At 42.5% G+C, this 21,526-nt stretch overlaps 1 protein-coding gene across 13 annotated transcripts in view; it reads left to right on the forward strand.

Moving 5' to 3' along the window:
* CCDC182 (coiled-coil domain containing 182) overlaps positions 1–21,526 on the forward strand; it is a 132,593-nt gene that overhangs the window by 28,181 nt on the left and 82,886 nt on the right. For 3 of the 13 annotated variants that reach the window (XM_030536758.1, XM_030536756.1, XM_030536759.1), the window contains exon 2: positions 17,210–17,870. The exons of 8 other annotated variants lie outside the window; for them this stretch is intronic. In XM_030536758.1, coding sequence (XP_030392618.1) covers positions 17,409–17,870 — 462 coding nt within the window. In that variant the 5' untranslated portion in view covers positions 17,210–17,408. Of the gene's footprint in view, positions 1–12,620; positions 12,814–17,209; positions 17,871–21,526 lie in introns of those variants that run through there. 2 more of the 13 variants (XM_030536757.1, XR_003996988.1) reach the window with 2 other exon arrangements.

The raw sequence follows: 21,526 nt of genomic DNA on the forward strand, positions 1-21,526 counted from the left end.
TATAGAGGGCATAGGTAAGGTTGTTATGGGACTGTCTGTTAATAATGTTCATGTGTAGATATTTGTGAGAAATGTACGAACTACGAGAGTATTTGATTCTTTACCTACATTATCTTAGTATTTTCTTTTTTCTTTAGTAATAAGAATGGTAAGGTGGGGGTTTTTTTTTGCATATAACATTCTTGGTGTCTGTTTTTTGGTTATATTTATGGTATTTATTATAACAAGCTTATCTTTAAGTTAGCAGTTCTTCTTTTGCCGGGGTTGTAAATTAGAAATGGGCCAACTTTGGTGTGAGGGGAAAAAGTGGGACTGGAATTCCAAATCTTAATGTTGACACTTAGGCTCATGTCTAATGTGTATGTATCTATTCTATGCACTCACCAGATTTTAAAAATCCAGAGCCGTTTGCTGCTTTGCTTCTGCACTTACATTCATTGAAACTGTGCCGCATTAACCCATTGGCTAATGGATCAAACGAGGGAGAAAAAATGCAGGTGCATGATTTTTGTCAGCAAAAGTTCACATTTGTACACACAGGCTGCTATTTCAATGCAAGCAAATAGGCGCATATCTGAGTGAAATGGGTGAGTTCATTCTCTTGTGTCCTGCTTTGGAAATTTGGCCGTACCAGTTCTGCAGCATTATAGCAAAGAATCTCTCAATAAAAAAAGCCACCAAATCCCTTCCAGCAGCCCCCTTACTTGTAGTTAGGGACAAGCTGGGATACAAATCTACCTCTCCCTAGCCTGATGCACAGCAGGTGTCCCTATGGACCCTGCTGCTGCGCAATAAAAGTTCCCTTGTGCGCTTTAATCTACTCCTGTTTCAAAGCAGAGTAGATGAAAGTGCATTACAGATCTTTTAGTGCATAGTAGCAGGGTCCCCGTGGACACTCACTGTGCAGCAGGCTCCAGATTGCCGTGAACTAAGTGTTTATATAAAAAAAGCCCTCAGTCTGCTACTCAAACTCCTACTAAGCCTTCACACCAACTGTGTCTAGATGCTTTCCTTCCATAGGTGCTGGAACTAGGCTGCACCCCGTCTTGGTTTCCATCATATACAGGGTTTACAGTTTGGTTCAATGGCTCTCAGCACCCCCACTATAAAAATTGTTCCAGCACCCCCGGTTCCTTCTGACATTCCTTGTCTTTAGTGGGTGCCTCATATATCTGTTCCTGTCCCCTATACACTCTTTAATCCCTTCCACAGTCTTATCATATGTCTTCACTACAGAGTGAACTTGGGGTCTTTCCTGGGTGTTGCCCCTAATTCCCTTTACATCCACACAGAAAACCCTCTCACCCAAGTTAACTGGTGCTTTCAAACTGGGCTGGCTAGGGTGTTGCTTTCACTTGGACTGGCAACTCACTGACTTTGCAGTGAGGATTCAGTCTTAGCCATTCAATTGCTGAAGGTCCTCAGCTGACTTCCCACATTTTCCCTCGTGTCCAGAAGGCTAGACAAGTTCTCCTACAATTCACTGGGAAAGAATCAGAGAGTGGCTCAGTTTATTGCAGCACAAAGAATCATGGGATGTGCCCCCAGAGCTCCTAGGGACGCACGCATGTGAGTGCAGTGTCAGTGAGGACACACTAACTGGAGTATGACTTTGCAGCGTGGCTGCCTACCCCTGGGTTAGGCTAATTTGGGCACTGATCACCCAAGTTAACTCTGGAATGAAGACATAACCTGTGTGTCCTTTAACACAATGGAGATAAATCTGAGAAATAAATAAGGGGAATTTTAGATGTTTGGGAGAATTAAGATCTGGGATTTTGGATCAAACCTTGTGCTACTTAAAACAATTCATGCTTTAAGCCTGAGGTAACCTGGATTTACACTAGGAATAATTTAGTGCTGGATAAAAAAAAAAAAATATATAGGGGCTATAGATCAGCCAGAAAGAAAAAAATGTAAGACTATAAACACAAATGCTGACTTAATATGAAACCTAGCTCTTGCTATTGTTTCAGGTCACAATTCAGCAGATTTAAGCATATGATTAAGTGTAAGCTGATGCTTAAGTCCCTCTGTGTTTAACAAAGCACTTAAATACATGCTTAAGTGCTTTGCTGAATTGGACTCTCACTGGGGGCATCTGTTTTTCTTTGTGCAGGAGAATTAAACTCAGAATAGGTATCATCTATTAATAAGGCTGCCAGTATCCTAGCCAGTGCCTGAGCTCATCATTTTTCTATATATGAGCAATTAAACTGCACCAGGAGGCCAGTATCTTTATATCATCACCTAATGATAGTACAAAAATATTCAGGGGAAGGAAGAAAAAAATCCACATCCATATTTATTTGGCAAAGTTATCATCTTCTATTCGAAGCCCCAACTTAAAACATTTCTGGCCAATTTCCAATTCCGATCTGTTTTTCAAGATTGGAAAACAGCTGTAGTATCCTTTATATTATACTTCTGGAATGAAATGCCATTTTAAAGCTGTAAATGAACTCACAACTGGTATTAAGAAAAAACAGTCTGCTTTCTTTGTAGCAGTCAGGGATACCTTTGATCCCGCTGTTAGGTTCCTCTTTAAAAATTATTATTTCCAGCATCACACACTTGCCTGTCAGATTAAATTTTTTATTGTACTAAAACAAAAAGCCATCTGGAGCTCCCTGCATTCTGCTGTCGGTATTGGTGAGTGGCAGCATGTCCTTTCTCCAAGCTCTGGTGCTTCCATTGCTCCCAAGGTCTTTTTTTTTTTCCTCCCCGGTCCCTGGTGTTCATCCCCTCATCCTCTAAGTCACTTTAGTTCTTGATTGTGTTTCTTTGGTCTCAGTGCCTTTACCTTAGGCTTCCAATCCCTTGGCCACACGCTTCCCAGGGTAGCAGCGTAACTAGAAAGTGAAGAACAATATGGGCTGTCAGCTTTTATTAAGCATTTGGGAAAATCCATTGCTATTTCAGGTGACTGTATATGTTCAGTCAAACACCTCATTTACCAACTTCTTCATTTTATTTCATAATCCCTAAGGTCCCTCTTTAGGCTTTCAATACTTTTCTCAGACCCCAGATTTTAACTGAAGCTATTTATCATTTTCTCCCCTTTTTTCCCTTCTCCAAATATTAGCTAAACAAAACACATGTAATGGAGAATGGTTGGATTGTCAGGTTTCATAAAATATTGTAGGAATCTGTAGCTGCTTTAACATGTCTACATCAGCTCTGCTCGGCCTTGCATAACTGAGCTAACAAGGTATCTCAAGGATATTCTGGTTAAGTGTTTGTAACATAAACAACTAGCTAAGAGGAATGTATCAGAGGGGTAGCCGTGTTAGTCTGGATCTGTAAAAGCAGATAGCTTTTATAGCTAAGAGGAAGATGGCTGGGGCGGGGCACTGAGGCGGGGGGTAAAGCACACAGCTCTTTCTCTTAAGGACTTGAGTTTGAAATTCTGCATGTGGCATAAGATGATTTTGGTAGTCGCCGTGTGGTCTAGTGCTTAGCGCACAAAAATGGGAACCGGGATCCCAGGCTTCTTGTTTAGGCTCTGCCCCTCCCCCACTATGTGACTTTGGGCAAGTCATCCAGCTTATCTGTGTCTCAGTTTCCTATTCTGTAATATGGGATACAATGCAGTCTCAGTTATCTGAACCTCATTTACCCAAAACTCTGTTAAACTAAACAGGATCAGCCCTTCAATGTGTATGTATTACATTGAACAGACTGTTGATTATCCAAAATTATTTCATGGTATTCAGAAAATGGATACTGTACTGTCACAGTGCTTGCCTGTTTCTTCAGAGTGCAAGAAGTGAGAGGTGTTTGAAGATCTTTCCAGGGAAGACACTGTACTAGTGCAGAATATTACTAGTATTCTATCAATAATCTGCAGCAATTCATATAATTGATAAACTCCCCACCACAAAAAGAGCTAGCTCAGGGTGGCCATCTCTTTTAGTGAAATGCTTGTGGCAGAGGAGTAGTGACAGGTGAATAGACTAGGCTCATGTCATAGTCTGAGTCACCTTTATGAATCCACTTGTACCACCTGTGAATTCTTGGGGTAAAAAGGCTTTAGTGATATTGACTCCAGACTCCCAGAGCCACAGAAAGCAAGGAAAGAACAGAATAGCAGAGAGCGGTTCCTTGCAATGAGTGGTGGTCTGATTGTGGCCCCACAAGGCTTATATGTAATGTGTATGATGTGCGGCATATATACCCACTGCCCAAAGTTGCCACTGCCTCTGCCTCAGACAGATATGAGATGATGCTTTGTATACTACCTAAGCTTACAGTTTTCTAACATCACCAGAAATATCAGTCGGGTATCTACTGCTCTGGAGAAGGTCCAGTTCACCTCCACGAGCATCAAGAATATAGATGTAGTGGGTGGCAGTTTTTTTATATGTCAAGGAATGTACCTGAACAGTGAAGAGATTAGACAAGTGAGCCTAGTAGTTAATAAATTTGTTTGTCTCTAAGAGCAGCAAAGAATCCTGTGGCACCTTATAGACTAACAGAGGTTTTGGAGCATGAGCTTTTGTGGGTGAATACCCACTTCGCTGGATGCATGTAGTGGAAATTTCCAGGGGCAGGTATATATGTGCAAGCAAGAAGCAAGCTGGAGATAACGAGGTCAGTTCAATCAGGGAGCATGAGGCCCTGTTATCTCTAGCTTGCTTTTTGCTTGCATATATATACCTGTCCCTGGAAATTTCCACTACATGCATCCGATGAAGTGGGTATTCACCCACGAAAGCTCATGCTCCAAAACGTCTGTTAGTCTATAAGGTGCCACAGGATTCTTTGCTGCTTTTCCAGATCCAGACTAACACGGCTACCCCTCTGATACTTAGTCTCTAAGGTGTCACAAGGACTCCTCATTGTTTTTCCTAGTAGTTGAGCACACTTTCCTTTTGTTGAATGTGCCTTTTGCTGTGGTGTCGTGTGGTGTGGTGTGCTATGCAGTCAGCATCTGGACACTACCATGACTGATGCAATCTAAATAACTAAGAGAGAAATAGGATTTGATTGTCTTCAGTTCTGTCCCTGAATATCACCTCAGGATTATGAGTAGCAATAGTTCACCTGCTACCTCAGACCTGGCTAGTATGACTGTTTCACCCTGATTAGGTGTAGGCAGCCGGGTTCCGTGCTCCTGATGGGCAGGAGTCCTCCTCTGGCGAGCGTGGGCCTTTTAGAATAACAGCTGACATCAACACAGAGAAATGCTGGTGCTGCAACAATTTGCACTTTGTCTCAGGCCTCTGGGGAACAAAGAGTTCATGTTTCAGTGATGCTCCTATCTGAAGTTTTTCAAGCACAATTACTTCTCACTGCACTTTCTACTGCAGGCTACTTTCCCCTCCTCCAAACAGGCCCTGTCTTTAAAATGGGCTTCTCTACCCTTCCCCCCCTGAAATTAGAAGTGTTTGAAATCTTGATCTGAATGTTGTGCCTTGAGTCCATCTCTAATAGTAATATAACTCCTTCCCCCCCTCACCTCCGGGTGTGTGTTTCATTATTCTCACTATTAGGATATGAAACAGAGGCAAAGAGAGGAAATTCAACCTCAATTCATGTTGCCTTGTGAGTAGCCTAAAAAAATTCCTGCCAAGAGATGTGGGTGCTTATTTACCCCTTTATCTTTGCAACTCTTCAGTCCAGGTGAATATTTCTTTACCATTTGTACTGCGAGAAGCGGGTGAGCGAGAGAAAAAGGAAAGGAAAAATATCAATATCTTCTATCTCCTAAAACCCAGTAACTAGACTTTGACACTTCTCTGCCACTTCATCATCACAAAGCCCCAACTCTCTGAAGATTAATTGATGTAGGCCACTCAACCTGTTTTCAAATCCCTCTCAGTCACCATTTAAAACCCTCTGATTTATTTTTTTTGATAAAGTCACCAAGGCTTTTTATGGATTCTCAAATGATTGTCCGGCTTGACAAATTGGATTCTTAAAGCTGATTCTTTAGAGAAAAGGATGTGGTTTGACAAGACAAGAAACAGCTCATCTTTGAGACAGGAGGATAAATAAATAAATAAAAAATCCTATTCTTCCACTCCAGTGTTACTCAATGGGTGTCCGGCTTGTCACTGATAATCTTATCTTTCTATGATAGGTAAGGAACAGGACAATGGAGCCCTAACCAGGCTGTAGGCCTGATAGGCCTCTGATTAATAGGACTGTCCAATAAGCACACAGCTTTTGGGAAGATGATTAATGACATTTGATATGAACTTTGACCCCTCCCCCCCAGCAAACAACACACTGAGAAGCAAGGTGCAAATAGATGGCACAATCTGCCAACCGTGATTGATTGATTCCCACCTCCCTTTTGTGTGTCTGTTGGAAATAGCAGGGTCTCAGCAGCTCAGTCATCACCTCTGACTTGGACTGCAGCTCTTAAAGCCACATTGTTCCAGAGTGACTCAGATGTCGTTTCCAATGGAATTTTTGTTACCAGGCCCCAAACTCTACCCCCCACCAGCATCCCGTACAGACCAAATCATCCTGGCTTTGAGAACTGCTGAATCAAATGCAAATGAAAGGCTGGACTGGGTACTTGTGTTTAGCCAGAGGATGCCAAAAACTAATTTATGTTAAACAGGGAGGGACCTAATGGACCAAAGTTTCAAAGCTCCTAAATTGAACATGCATGATTTGCATGCACATCTGTTTGCGAAGGCGAATGAGGTACTTTATATGCATGGTTGCCCATTTTTTGTAGTCAGTGTCCCTATGGATGCACCAGTGTAAAGGGTGCATGTGATGATTCAGTCAGAAAGTCACATCTTGGAGAGCAATGGCCCTGCTGCAAGGAGCCTGTAATGTAAGGATTCCATCTTGCAAAATGATCAATGGCTTCATCTGGAGTTGGGGCTGCTCAGCACCTCGCAGGAATGCTCAGCACCTCACAGACGGGGTCTTGTATTATGGATAATACAGACGAAGGGATGGTTGAGAAGGTGGGCGAAGATGCATAATGACACTCACATGAATTGTTTTGTTTGGCACACATCCTGTTAGTTGTGGAGTTTTTTGTTAGATGAATCGTATGTTAGGAGTACAAGGTCAGGCACAAGAGCGGGAACAGATGATAGAGTAGAGGACATTAGCGGTGAGCATAATGCTGAAAGAAGTATGTTTTAAGGAGGATGTTGTGGGAGGAAAGCCTCAGGTTGCTCAGTGCTGGCGCAGGAGATAGGCTGAACTCAGAAGCTGAAAAGGGCTGGTGAGAAATGCAGGGAAAAAGAAAGTGAAGGGGAAAACAAAGAAAATGAGCGACATTCTCAAAAGTTACTAGCAATTTGGGGAGCCCCACTCGAGACACCTTCGAGGGGCTTAATTTTCAGAATGTTTTGAGCCCCTGCTCTCTAAAAATCAGACCCTTTAAAATGTCTCAAGTTGGGCACCCAGAAGTGGAGGTACCCTAACTCACTAGTCACTTTAGAAAATGTAGCCCAATGCGTATAACATGTACATGTAGAGGATCCTCGAAGTTAGAGCTAGGCAAGAGCTCTTACATTGTGTCTGCCCTCCTGATATTTTGGATCGTGGCCCCTGGCAGAGGATATCTTAACATATGAAGTGGCTGAGCCCTCTAAACTATGCCTTCAAAATGTGTGTGTGTAAAACAGCTCATTGGGAAGAGAAGCACCCCTTAGCGGTGGGGTGAAGCTTAGTGATTTAATATTTATAAAGTGCTTTGGGTAAGTGCAAAATCTGATAATCAGTCTGAAAGTGGAGCTGAGTCTCTCTGCCCTTGCAGAGCATGAGGGATGGTGTGAACACCATGCTGCTTTAAAAGCCCTGCGTGCAGTCAGCTCTGTCCCTCGATTACTTCCTACAGAGATAGAGGACACAGTGACAGGAGAACTTCCAATCAAAGCCTTGTCTTTGGGCTGGTGGAGGACAGGCTGGTTTTGCTTCTCTTCTTGAAGATAAAGTTCAGAGAAACCTGAAACCACCATCCAGGACAGGCATTGACCAGTAATTCATCTCTGGTTCTGCAAAGTAATCGTGGGAAGGTGGTCTTGCTCCTGCAAGACCACCCCGTGCTTTAGCAGGTGTTCTGGGTGGAATCATGCCCGTGGCATTCTTATTGAGGCTACAAGAAGGCAGGAAGGTAGGGGTCAGGAAAAAGGACCTTGGCACATCAGTGCCTCAACATTAATTCTAACACAGGCTTCCAGCAGTCAGCCATCCTGGGCAGGGCAAGATATTATGTGCTTTCATTTAAATAACGTCTTAATTGTAGGTTTCAGAGTAGCAGCCGGGTTAGTCTGTAGCTGCAAAAAGAACAGGAGGACTTGTGGCACCTTAAAGACTAACAAATTCATTTCAGCATGAGCTTTCGTGAGCTACAGCTCACTCCTTCAGATGCATGGAATGGAACACACAGACAGGAGATATTTATACATACAGAGAACATGAAAAGGTGGAAGTATGCATACCAACAGGAAGAGTCTAATCAATTGAGATGAGCTATCATCAGCAGGAGAAGAAAAATCGTCTCAATTGATTAGACTCTTCCTGTTGGTATGCATACTTCCACCTTTTCATATTCTCTGTATGTATAAATCTCTCCTGTCTGTGTGTTCCATTCTATGCATCCGAAGAAGTGAGCTGTAGCTCACGAAAGCTCGTGCTGAAATAAATTTGTTAATCTCTAAGGTGGCACAAGTACTCTTGTTCTTAATTGTAGGTTGTATCTTTTCATTTTGTAATTGACTTTCTTTACTTTGAGTAATTCACACTTACACTTCTGTTACTCAGAGATGCTGCTATCACACCAGTCCTCACCTGTACGTACTTTGTGTTGTATGATACTTTATGTATGTATGTATTTATTTATTTATTATTATTTTATTTTATTATGATGACCAATTTGTCCCTGTGGCAGAAAGACCTCATTTACCTCTTCTGCAATAAAGAGAACTCTCCATGTTGTTTTCAAAACCATTAAGGCTTTGAAAAGTCCTCTGATTTTTTTTGTGTACCAGAAAGCCTACAGGGCTTCAGAAGAAAATGCTGACACAGGTCGGCTAATGCAGAAGGAGCACAGACCCCCCTGCTGTGTCTTACTGAATTGCAAATGTAGCTTCAGACTAAGGAATGAGTCATTTGCTTGTTAGAAAACATATGCACAGCACTGGGGATCTGGAAGCAGATTTCAGTGCCACTGATCTCTGGCTGTGGTCAGATTCTTGTTGTTGTCTTCCTGTCAGCCAAGCATTGTTTCTTGGAGGCAGATATCCACTGACATAAAATGCAAACACGACTTCCTGGAGAAAGGCAAAAATAGATAGTGTGTTGGCTAAATTCAGTTGGGGACCTTGTTTACTAATGACTTCGGCCTTTCATTGTCATCATCATCATCATCACTCAGTTCAGAGACAGTGCATGAGCTTGCAGCAAACAATGCAGCTAATAATGCAGCTAACAATGAGAACTACTGTATATTTATATGGTGCCACTCATCCCAGAGGATCCCCAAGTGCTAAGCACACAGGATTTATCTTCTCCACTACTGAAATGTAGCCAGCTGGGGGGTGAGAGTAGCAGCCAACTGGTGCTGAGCAGTCGGGGACATGGAAAATGCTGGCTGGGACATGAAAATTGCCCTGGAATGTTTAATAGCCACACAAAGCAGGTGTAACCCACTGGTGATTGTATGTTCTGGGTTCCCCTTTGTGCTGATGAACAGAGGATATCAGTTGTTACAGCCCACAGGTCCAGATCTTTAGTTCAAGATCTAGTGGTTGATGGTTTTAGCTCTGGAGGTCCCTGTTCACTTTCTGGCGTATCGGCCAAGATGGCAATTGTCACACAGGGAGGACCTAAGTTTTTAAGGTGACAAATGAAAGACTCACACATAGTAAACTGCAGGGAGCATGAATGTATTTGCTTCAGAAGGAGGGAGGATCGAGTTGATCGTGCTGAGATATGATGCAGGTCTGGGAAAGCTGGGTATTTCAAACCATTAAATCATCCCTTTCTGAACGTAAAGGTACAAACCGTATACAAACCCCTTGGCTCTTCAGAGAAAAGCCACCTAAAGGCCCAGAAATCTGTTCTCTTTTCCCCTAAGAATTTAAGGACTCTAATCTAAGAATCCTGTGCTGCTAACTCAGAAAAACTTCCGTTGATTTCTGATTTTTTTTTCTTTGGCTTTTTGTGGCATTGCTGAATGAGAGGGAGGAACACCTCTTACAGATTACTGCCATCAGCAGCTGCATACAGTCACTTCATATTTATTTATGGCCCTTTAATACCATCCACAGATGCTCTTTGTGGTCCCTGGAGCTGCACAGTCATAGTGGAAATGGAGAGAATCTCCTGATTTTACATGGCTGGCTAAGGTTTCATCTCAGATATGTTTAATTGCTGGACACACACTTCAGCCCTCTGGGAGATTTAATTAGAAGTATGGGGAATTTATTTATAGAATGATGGAAACAGATGGTCTGTCTTTGAGCCAGACAGGTAGATTCAACGGTTGTGGGTCCAGTCCTGTTCAAGGTTGACTTAGGATAATAGTTAAAATCTTGTCCATGATGATATTGACTAGGAGTGATGCTCATTTCTCACAAAGTCAACTGGCTCTCAACATCCTTTTGATGTTCCTTGACCCCCATGAATGCTCCAGAATAAGGTATTTTCTTTCTGATCTCCATATAACCAGAGGGTTCTTTAATCTGATACCTTGTAATAAAGCCTTTGTGGATGTCCCTGCTCTTTGGAAGCGCATTGAGCTTACCATATGGCTGGGGAATACGGAGGCTACATTTGTGATGTGATGCTAATTAATTGGTAACTTTATCTGCCCTGTCTGTATTTTTCAAAAACAAGAAAATGCTTGTTAAAGTGCCATTGTACACAGAAAAGCACTTCTGTAAAAACAGCATTATGGAGTTCCCTGTTTATTGTCTCTCATGGTCTTCCACATCAAATTTACTAAGTTTGCAGATCAAAAGATGCAAAAAGGTTCCTAGCTTCCATTACTGCATTGTTGATGCACTAGGCAACATAGATGCCAGTACATTTTCCCCATCTGCATTAGCTCTGCAACTCTAATGGGGTAAGTGTTTTGTTAGTAAATTAAGTGTTGTGACTTGAGGACATGCACGGAGCAGATATGGGAAATAAGGAGGTGCCATTGTCACACTCATTTTCCCAATTACAGCTGCAACTTTAATTATAATACTCTGCACTTCTGTAGCACCTTTCATCTTAAGATCATAAGGTGCTTTAAAAACTATGGAATACTGAATGAGAATGAGTCTTCATAGTAGGTAAGGAAGTATTATTATCCCCATTTTATGGATGGGGAAGTTGTGGCACAAAGGAGGACTATGCCAAGGAATACAGCAAATCTGGGAATAGAGGCCAAACCTCTTGACACCCCACCCTGTACTTTGGTCTCAAGAACGTCTTTCCTTTCTCTTCTGTGTTAAGTAGACAGACGGCTTTGGAGTCTGAGGACTGAATAATAATTATTGACTATCAAAGTAATCTTACTCTTCTGTGCTGTGTAAGGATCTCCCTGTTATCAATAACCCTTTCTAATAACGGATCATGTGTATTAATGCTTCTACTTGGACAGAAATTCCCAGTGGTTCATTACTCGTCACATGAGCAGGGCCGGCTCCAGGCACCAGCACAGCAAGCAGGTGGTTGGGGCGGCCAAGGGAAAGAGGTGGCATGTCCGGCTCTTTGGCGGCAATTCGGTGGCGGGTCCCTCGGTCCCTCTTGGAGGGAAGGACCTGCTGCTGAAGTGCTGCCGAAGAAGAAAGTGGCGCTGTGGAGCTGCCGCTGACTGCGATCCCGGCTTTTTTCCCCGCCACTTGGGGCGTCAAAAACCCTGGAGCTGGCCCTAGACATGAGTACGCTTCATCTTATGTTTCCCAGGTGAGCTGAGTGGAAATGGCTGGAGCTATAAAGTACCGATTTCAGGAAGCAGTGATCCAGTGGCCTGCAAGTTAAGTAACTTGGGAAGGATGTGATTTTTTTTTTAAGTCCACATAATTCTTGTTGACATCCCAACAGGCAGACATTGTCTTCCACTGTGCTACAAAGAAGTTTAGCTTTATGTTACTCAGACTAATATTACGGCAGCTCCAGGCTAGTAAGGGCCCACAAAATTGTTCTGCTCAGACCTTTGTCTGCAGGTAGTTCAATGACTCCTTCCTGTACTACCTGGTGTAAAGCAGAGAAAATTAAATTTACAGAACACTCCTTGGCCCAGCCTCTGCCCTATTCCACTGGTGTGAATCCAGAGTAATTCTGTTGACTTTAGTGAAATTATGCTGGATTTACACTTGCTTAATTTAGAGTAGAATGCGGCACACTGTTGGCAAATATTATATGGTCCCACAAAGACGTCCTATGTATTTTAATTAAAATGCTAGCAGGGGTGTGTTTGTGGTTGATGGATTACATTAATCTAAGTTTTAAAAGTTGTAATACTGTGGAATGTGGAGCCTGAATGACCCCTTACCATTTTCTCAAAAAATATTTAATCATTAGCCTCTAGAGGAGCGTCAGAGCTCTAGAACAAGGGAAAAGAGGGGGTGGGGAGGCAGGCCAAAGGGAGAGTGTGTGTGTGTAGAGGGGGTGGGGGGAACACATGTTTGAGATCTGAAAGGAAACTAGGCCAGAAAAATGCAGCAGATTGTTTCTAAAAGGAGGATACAAGAGGCTTTGATATGGATATGTTCGCTGCCTTGCAAAGACACAGCACTGGAGAAGCTCTTTATCAGTGTCAAATTATGACAAATGACATTGGGGGAAAGTCACGGGGCTGCGGAACATTGTCGCAGCTGCAACACCTTGGAAATTATACAGGTATTTTTACTGTTCCGTGCCTTGGGGTTCCATTTCAGCCTTAATTAATCAGAGAAAAGGGATTGTCTTCTTCTCTATTCTTTTTAAGTTATTTTTGTAGCACAGCACATAGCGGCTAGGATGGATGGGGGAATTACACGTGGAGACATTTGGGGAAGATAATGGCCCATCCTTAACAAGCATAAAAATGCATTATTGCCTTGGTGACAAGAGTAATTACAAAATGTGTCATCTGCCCTCATGTCAAGAGGAGTGCGGTGCAAAAGCAAAATGGGAGGGGGGCAGGGGACAGTAAACAACAGCAATCAAACAAGGGCAGTAAAAGCCGGGGACATTTCCTGCACTGTTTTGCCGGAGGGTATAAATGGTACAAACCAGTGTACTGATTAAAAAAAAAAAAAATCAAGCCGGAGTTTCTTAACATTACCTCCAGTTTCTTTTTTAAGAGTTCTCTTGAAGCCTTGTCTATATAAATGTTGAATTATACGGTTCTTTGACTCTTTAGTAGAAACTGCTCTGAATTACATTTTTTATGTAATCTGTTTCATTTCCACCATTCTGCTGTATCTCACAGAGGAATATCTGTAACTGTCAACTGACACATTCTTCCGTTGCTAGACTGCTGTGCTGTATCTTCTAATAAAGCTGCCCTCTGTTCCACTACAGGGCAGTAATCTGTAATGAAAATTCCATGTGAGTGGTTAGGAAATGGGGTTTGAATCTGGGTATTATGCATTAGTTTCATATTATTCTAGGCATATATATAGTATTTGGGGGTTTTAAAAAAAAGGGATTATTTCCCACCAACTGTATTTTTATGGGAACAACATCGTAGAAACATAGGGCTGGAAGTACCTCTAATAGAGGCATGTGAAGTACGTGTAGCCAAGCCCTCAACCCATATGAAGCTTTCCTAGTTTGATTATCCACTCAAAATTCACAAATATGCTTTTCAGAAAGGTTCAATTAACTCTCCAGCGACTTTAGTAGAGCTGGTTGTGTCAAAATTACCTCCCCCTTTGGTACTTTTGCTTCCCATATACATTAGATCCTATAACTAACATTCCCCCTCTCCTCCACATCTCACGTATCAGATCATGTTATATATATGTGATCCTGTTCTGTGAATTCTTCTTCACCCAACCAGTGTATCTTATAATCTTCAAAGTGGTTGGGTCTCCATGGATACTTGGGGAACTGAGGATGTTGGTAATCCTGAGTATGAATTTGATTCTCCTCTGACTTACATGAAGTTAATAAGGGATAACTTTATTGAAGCCAATGTTTATCTTTCAACCAAGGTTCTCAAAGTACTTTAGAAAAGCCTGAAATCACCTGTTGGAGGTAGTTATTCCTATTTTACAGATGTATAAACTGAGGCACATTGGAATGAAATGACTTGTCCAATGTCACATGAGCCAGTGGCAGAAATGGAAGTAGAACCAGACATCCTGACACCCCTTCATTTTCACTAACATCTAGACTGACTTCCCTATCTCTCTCTCTTCTGTATGGAAATATCCATATCAGCATCCACACCTACTCCTGTAGGCAGGGAGTAATGAAGCAGGGGGTGATTTTGCAACGAAGCCAAATATAAATGATGATACATTTTAACGTTCATTTTTGATTCCTTGAAAATCCCATGGGAGAGTGTGGAGTTGTGTTGGAGTGAATAATCTAGTATTTCCCCATTCACACAGAAGATGTGCTGGAGTTGTTGTGTATTGGTTTTGTAACAACAACACTTTGCATGCTTTATAGGCATTTTTATGGCATTTAGAAAAGCCATAATATCTGAACCCCTCCTAACGCTCTTGAAATTATTCTTACACCCTGTGAAGTGGGAAGTAGTATCCCTATTTTAGGAGGAGAAACTGAGGCAGAGAGATTCAATTGCTTGCCCAAGATCACACAGGAAATCTGTGGCGGAGATGCAAAGAGAACCTACATCTCCAGACTCACAATTATTAGCTTAATGACCAGACCATACTACTTCCATTCTCTTCCATTGTAGCCCTTCCATTCGAGGCACTCTAAGCACTTTACATTCATTCATAAATTCCACACAACATCCCTGTGAACAGGGTGTGTATTATAAATATGGTCTCCTTTCTATTAATGATTATTTATATCCCCCAAAGAGAATGAAGACTATGCACTTTCTTCACTTACCAGCAGGTGCCTCTGCAGTCAGTGGGAATGAATAGACAGACCACGGGAATGTCATGGTTGTTATTATTACTTTTTACATTTGTAAGGATTTGGGGGGCCGGCAGGAACTATTGAACCCCAAACATACCATGCAGAAGTACTGTCTGTACTAAATGGTATTTCTTTTCTTTGCCCTGAACACACATTGAACGCTTGTATAGTTCACATGCTTTCCAGGGTGTTTCTATGAACACTAAAGGATAGAAATTATTTTGTTTTGTTGTTGTTTTGGGGTTTGAAAGCAACCTGGTCCTTCATCAGACGATGGCAAATCCTGGAGCCCATGTATGATACTGCAGCTTTAATTACTTAGCCATGTTCTGTCATCATTCTCATGGAAACTAAGAATGTATGGGGTTATAGCCTCTTAAAGTTCTTTGACCAAAGCAGTGAGTGCAGGCACAAGTGAGGTTACTGCAACATTCTCGAGGTTTTATCTGGAAGAAAGGCATCTTGGGCCTTCCCCTTTCCTTCCCTAACTATATTTAGCTCTTCCTACTTAAGATTCTTTCAATACCCTCCTTTTCCCCCTCTTGATCAAAACAAGGACCTTGCCCAAGATATTTCTAGGATGAGTGAAAGTGTATTTTTAAAATTTGATTGCAGTTGTGTTTTCCAGGGCATGAGTTCTACCTTCATGTTCCCCTTAGAGTGTTGAAGGATCAATCAAAACGAAATTAAACAGACAAGAGTTGCAGCATACTCGTTCTTCCCAATGGAGAGAACAAAAGTCCACCTTTGATCTATGGAGGAAAAAAATGCTCTCTCGGCACTGATGTCACCAGAGAACTATATTTAGGATCTTAATAAACCAAATCCAAAAACCCACATGGTTTACAAATAGTTACAGTTGGCTCAGTGTCAGATGAACCTGCACAAATCCTGTCGTATGAAACTAATCATTAAAAATAATATTAGTTACTCTTTGTGGAGGACTTTGAAGATGTAGAGTGCTATACATGGGCCTAATCCAAAGTCTGTTGAAATCAATGGGAATCTTTTCAGAGACTTCAGTGGGCTTTGGATCAGGCCCTGTAAGAGCTCTGTGGTGTTAATACCATTATTGTATTTCATGGTGCTGATGTAATCAGAACTTTCTTCTAGGTCCCAATCCATACAAGAGGAGCTTTACTCCCATATGGAGTCTTGTTGACAACAATTAGCAGGTCAAGGAGGAATAAGGGTTGACCCTTAGGGTGGCTCAGGATGAGCCCTAATGTGGGGGGAAGGACAGATTACCCGACAACTGCCTGATGTGTTTGATATTGGCCACTGTTAGAGATAGGATAATGAGTAGATAGGTCTAATCCAGTGTGTTGTTCTCATGGCCTGTGCAGATCCCTTTGCAGAACTGGGGTCTTCATTTAGTTCCTGTTGGCACTGGATTTTAAAGACGCGAATGGCTAGGCATTGTTATTATGTTCTCTTCCGTGATGCGTTTGTTCTCAGAGGGTTATACAGGTGAAAGCCTTATTTTATGAACTCTGATTTGAGGAAATGCCATTTCATTCCCAAATGTTTTTGTGTCCCCTTCACCTGAGATTAGGTTACTGTACCGTCTCTTGAGCTTACCAAAGCTTGGTGTCACCCAAGTCTTATGCAAAATCAAAGCTCTAATGTATTTCAGAGTCATGTGGTAACAAGAGGGCTAAATTTAGTGGGATCGTTGTGGTATTAGACTTTTCAAGCAGAAGCAAAATTCAGCATTATTATTATTCCTGCCACAAAAGAGAGAGAGGAATAGCTTAGTGTGATACACTGGGGTATAACTAGGCCTAGTGGGATGAAACTAAGAAAAGAACATTTAGACTCAGTCTCAGGAAATGTTTGGCAGTGAGATGTATTAGGCTGTGACACAGTCCTTAGGGAAGCAATGGAAATTCTGTTGCTTGGGTGTTTTAAAACTAAACTGGACAAAATACTAGAAAAGGTGCTATAGAGAAAAGTCCTGCACTAGTGGGGAGGTAGCCTGCAGGATCTAATAGGTGTGTCCTGCCTATGACTTCTGTGATTCTCTGATAATGTATATCTAGCATCATAGGGGAATATGGTGCTTTAAAGAAACAAGGCAGGATTCTGATTTGAGCACAGTCAAGAATAACTCCACTAATTTAGATTTAAACCAATGTATGTGTCTGACACCAGACTCTGGCTCCCAGTTTAACAGTGTTTCGCTCAACAGGCCTGCAGTATGTAAATGAACTAATGCCACCAGTGTTACAATTGGCTGAGCTGCTCCTGAGGTCACAATCCCATTCCTTGGTCCATCTGACCTTCACCATTGCCCTGAGAGGAGGACTTCTGAGAATGTGATGGAGGACATGTCCGCTTGAGGACATGATACCACTGACTCACAACTGCTTTTCACCCTGCTACTTCAGATGGCAAACCAGATCCAATCATTCTTTGAGACAAGCACAATAGCACTGTGTAAAGAAGAGACTATTCCAATGACCCTGGACATGCTGAAGAGTAAAAAAGTGGAGACAAATAATCCTCAAGCCAGATGCCTCCTCTCGACGCTGGCATCGGCCATGTGCAGCCAACATGCATCAGATGTGGAAAAACTGCAGCAAGAACTGAAAAACGTGCAGAGGGACATGAAGGATTTCAAGCAAGAGGTGACAAGGGTGATCTGTAAAATAGAAGGCACCCTCAGCTACATGATGGAGGTGGTAACAAGACTTGAAACCAGAAGCAACTGTGTCGAGCAGCAGCTGAGGGAAGAAGAAGACAGAGGCATAGTACGGAACAAAGTACTCACATTCTTGCTGCCGAGGGAGAAAGAACTGCGGGAGAAATGTGCTGATCTAGAGAGGAGGCTTTGGAGGAAAAATGTCTAGGTATATAAATCCTCAGTGACAAAGGGGAAAAGTAATAGTGTCGTACCTGAGAACCGCTCTGGACTCACAAGCAAGACTGATCTTTCAATACTAAGTGTAAGAGCTGAGCAGTTATGCTAAAACCCTCGCTATTTGGAAACCAAGCTATAAAAAGAGAGTCTTTATACCATTCATGATTTTATATACCACTTCTTCATTTGCCGTCTAAACTAAATTGTCCTGAACTTTTCACTCTCTCTTCAGACAGAGGACTGTCCATTACTTTATTTTGTTGCCCTTCTCTGCTCCCTTTCCCATTTCTGCCACTACTGCTAATGAGAGTTGGGGGCATTTGGAACCTAAAAGGATCAGGCCTTATACATTTAGTGTTCTGCTGACATCACAAAACAAGAGTGATCTGTGTCCTCAGATCCACCCCTTTGGAGGTGATGTGTGTGTAGAGTCACATGGGGCCTAATCTAAAACCTACTGACCTCAACAGACATACTCCCAGTGACTACATTGAGCTCTGGAGCGTGCCTGTTACTCCCACTTACCTGTGCCTCGTCTCTGTAATGTAGCAACTGATGCTGCATTATTGAGTTCAGTGACACAAGCATGTAGAGGAGGAGAGAATTTAACCCTATAGAACAAGGGGGGCTTTGGTGCTAGTACAGGAAGTTACCTTTGTTCTCCAGCTCTGATTTCCCTTCCATCCTCCTATACCTTATTCCTTCTTGTTGTCTCAGACACCATTGTCTGGCCCCAGTCTCTTCCTCTGAGTCTCCCATAATAGCATATAAAACATACAAAAATAACTCCAGTGTTGCTCATTTTCCCCCACAGTTCCAGAATAAATAGAAAAAGAAATTTTAAAAAGGCAGCAGCAGCAATGGAACAGATCACAGATGGTGATTTTTTTTTGGTAACACTATTTCTCTCTAAAGTTTTTTTTTTCCCCTTTGACTCTGCACAGGCTCCATTCTTTTCCAAGCTCTCCCCCCGGTCATTGTGAATGGTGCTGCTGCTGATCTTATGGATATTGATCCCATCTCACAAAAATGTGTTGCAGCAAAAGGAATTCACCCTGGTGACCTTCAGCTCGCTCTCTGCTAGGAATCAGTGACGCACAAACAAATGGCAGAGGCCATATGGACTGTGGGGGAAAGGGAAATATTTGCTGGTCTCATTTTATGGGATAAACCTTTTGGACAAATCTAGTTAGATCCAAGTAGCCTATAAAATAAAAAACCTTATTTCCAGAATTTATCATCATGTCTCCAATACCCTTTCATGTAAAGAAAGGCTCTGAGTTCATATTTTCTTCTTATCGATGAAGGGGAAAGGAAGTCTTGTAGTTGAAGAACAGATCTGGGAGTCTGAGGATCTGGATTCTGGTTCTGGTACTGCATGACCTTGGATAAGTTACTTAGCTGCTCTGTGCCTCAGTTTCCCCATATGTAAAACGCACCCCTTCATAGGGGTGTTGTGAGACTCAGTTAAGCCTCACAATCTCCAAATGGAAGGCTCTATAGACAGGAAATTTTATGGTATTGTAAAATAAAATGTCTGGTATGCCTCTAGCTATATGTATGTTAGCTGCAACATCCAGGTCTGGATCCAAACGCTTCCAAAGTTTGTGGGGGATTTAATCATGAGTTTTGACTTAGGCCCATTTTTCCTGTAGCTTTAATAGTTACAGGTGAATCAGACTTTAAAAGCTGTCTGAACTGTCTGCCTCAAACTTTGTGGGTTTAGATATAATGGAAACCCTTCCTTTCCAGATCACAACTGACTCTGGAGATTGATTAACAAACCCCTAACGACCCTGTTTTTGCCCTATCTCTTCATCAGATCCTTTTCCTTACTCATATAAAACAACTTATATTAATTATGTCTCCTTTCATCATGGAGAATTTCAAACATTGCAAACTATGTCTCCAGTCCTATAAGTGAATTCATGTGGACAGATCCCTGTACCTGTACAGAGTCCCACTGAAGTTAGTGGGGACCTCTGCACACATCCCAGGGCAAGATCAGATCATAAATATATACAGTAACAGTAAAATGCAGCCACATCTGGGTGTAGTGTGGTAGTCAGTGCACTGCACATCAATGTGTGGAGGGGAAATTTTAGCCAAAGCCACCAGCTGAAACCCTTCCTGGAACAGAAATTGCCACAGGATCATTAATCTCTCTGCAAGGGCTTTGGGTTTTAGGTCTTAGGAAAAAGTCCCTCACATCTCACATTGTAAAATACATGGACCTGAGATTATGTACCTTAAAGGATGAAGGGCTGAGTCAGAGTGTGTGAATTCAAGCCGATCTTTCCACGACATCTAGGTGTTTCCAACCTGCACATACACATTTTCTATTTAGATTTATGTTGTACCAACATGGGCTGGCTCACAGGATAACAGCAGGAAAATATTGCCCTGAATTGGGGGGAAAAAATGTTGTGCTATCTTGTAAGGTCTCTGAAACCAAAGACTGACAATGAGATGCACAATGGAGGGAGCTGTTTGCTGGCCCCAGCCTTAACCCTGCAATATGGGGCATGCAGGCAGACCCCTATGCTGAAGTCAGTGGGGTCTCTGAAGTCACATGTCTCCACCCTCATTCATTACACTGCAGGATCAGGCCCAATGTTTGTCACTCCTTTTGCCCTCCGGCCTGGTAAGTTTCTGCTTTATTTTCCCTCTGGATTTGGTAAGGAATGAAGTGTATAATGAGGCAGTACAATAAGTACATATTAATTTTCTCCATTTGCCTGTAGTGACTCCCGTCTGTTCCAGCTCCTGTACAGTGTTTTCATCATCATCATTATTACTTTAGAAAAACCAATTAAATTTCACAAGATGGAAAAACAATGGACATTTTTCTAATTCACCTTCAGCCTTCTCATTTCTGTTGCTCCAACTGCACCAGGGATCAGTATTCTGATCAGGAGAGGTTTCATGGGGAGTTAAGATGTCTTCAGATTGACTGTGAGGGCTGCTGTGTAAAATTCAGGGTGGGGTGTGTGTGACCAAAAATAAACTGGACAGTGCAGCCAAACAGGGATTCCTTTAACTGGAGCTGCTCTAATGGCTGGGGCAATGCACTACACATGTGCACATCAAGGCAGGTAGCTGCAGCTGTGTGTGTAGCTGGCTTGAGGCAGGCAGGGAACCAGCTTCTAGCTAATTCTCTGCCCCTAACTCAAGTGGAAGGGTGTAAGGCTTCCGGATGGCCTATTTTAGGGATCACCGAACTCAGCACTGCAGAGAGGAGCTGGCCTGGAGGCCCTGGCTTCCCTAGAGTTTGGAAAATCATGCTGGGTAAGTAAAAGACTGCACGGAGGGGATGGAGGTAACGAAATGTGGGCAGGGTTTGGGGTCTAAGAAAATGGCACCTGGGGGGGGAGGGAGGCAGGGGTGAGTCAGTGGAACCCAAGGGGAGGAGGAGTTGTTATTTGGGCAGAGCCCAGAGTATGTGGAGATTTGCTGGGGCTGCTCAGAGTGTGGATATTGGGAGGCAGAGTTGGGACTAGGAGCAGTATTCTGAGCTAGTGTATTGACTAGCCTGGAAGCCCTCTTTCTCTCACCCCTGCCCTATGTGGATTGAGAAGGGAAATATGTAAGGGGCTGCTTTAGACTTGTCCACCTTCCTTATCACCATAAGGCAGTAGAGAGGAA

Source organism: Gopherus evgoodei, chromosome 17 (assembly GCF_007399415.2).
Source record: "Gopherus evgoodei ecotype Sinaloan lineage chromosome 17, rGopEvg1_v1.p, whole genome shotgun sequence".
Classification (NCBI taxonomy): Eukaryota; Metazoa; Chordata; order Testudines; family Testudinidae; genus Gopherus; species Gopherus evgoodei.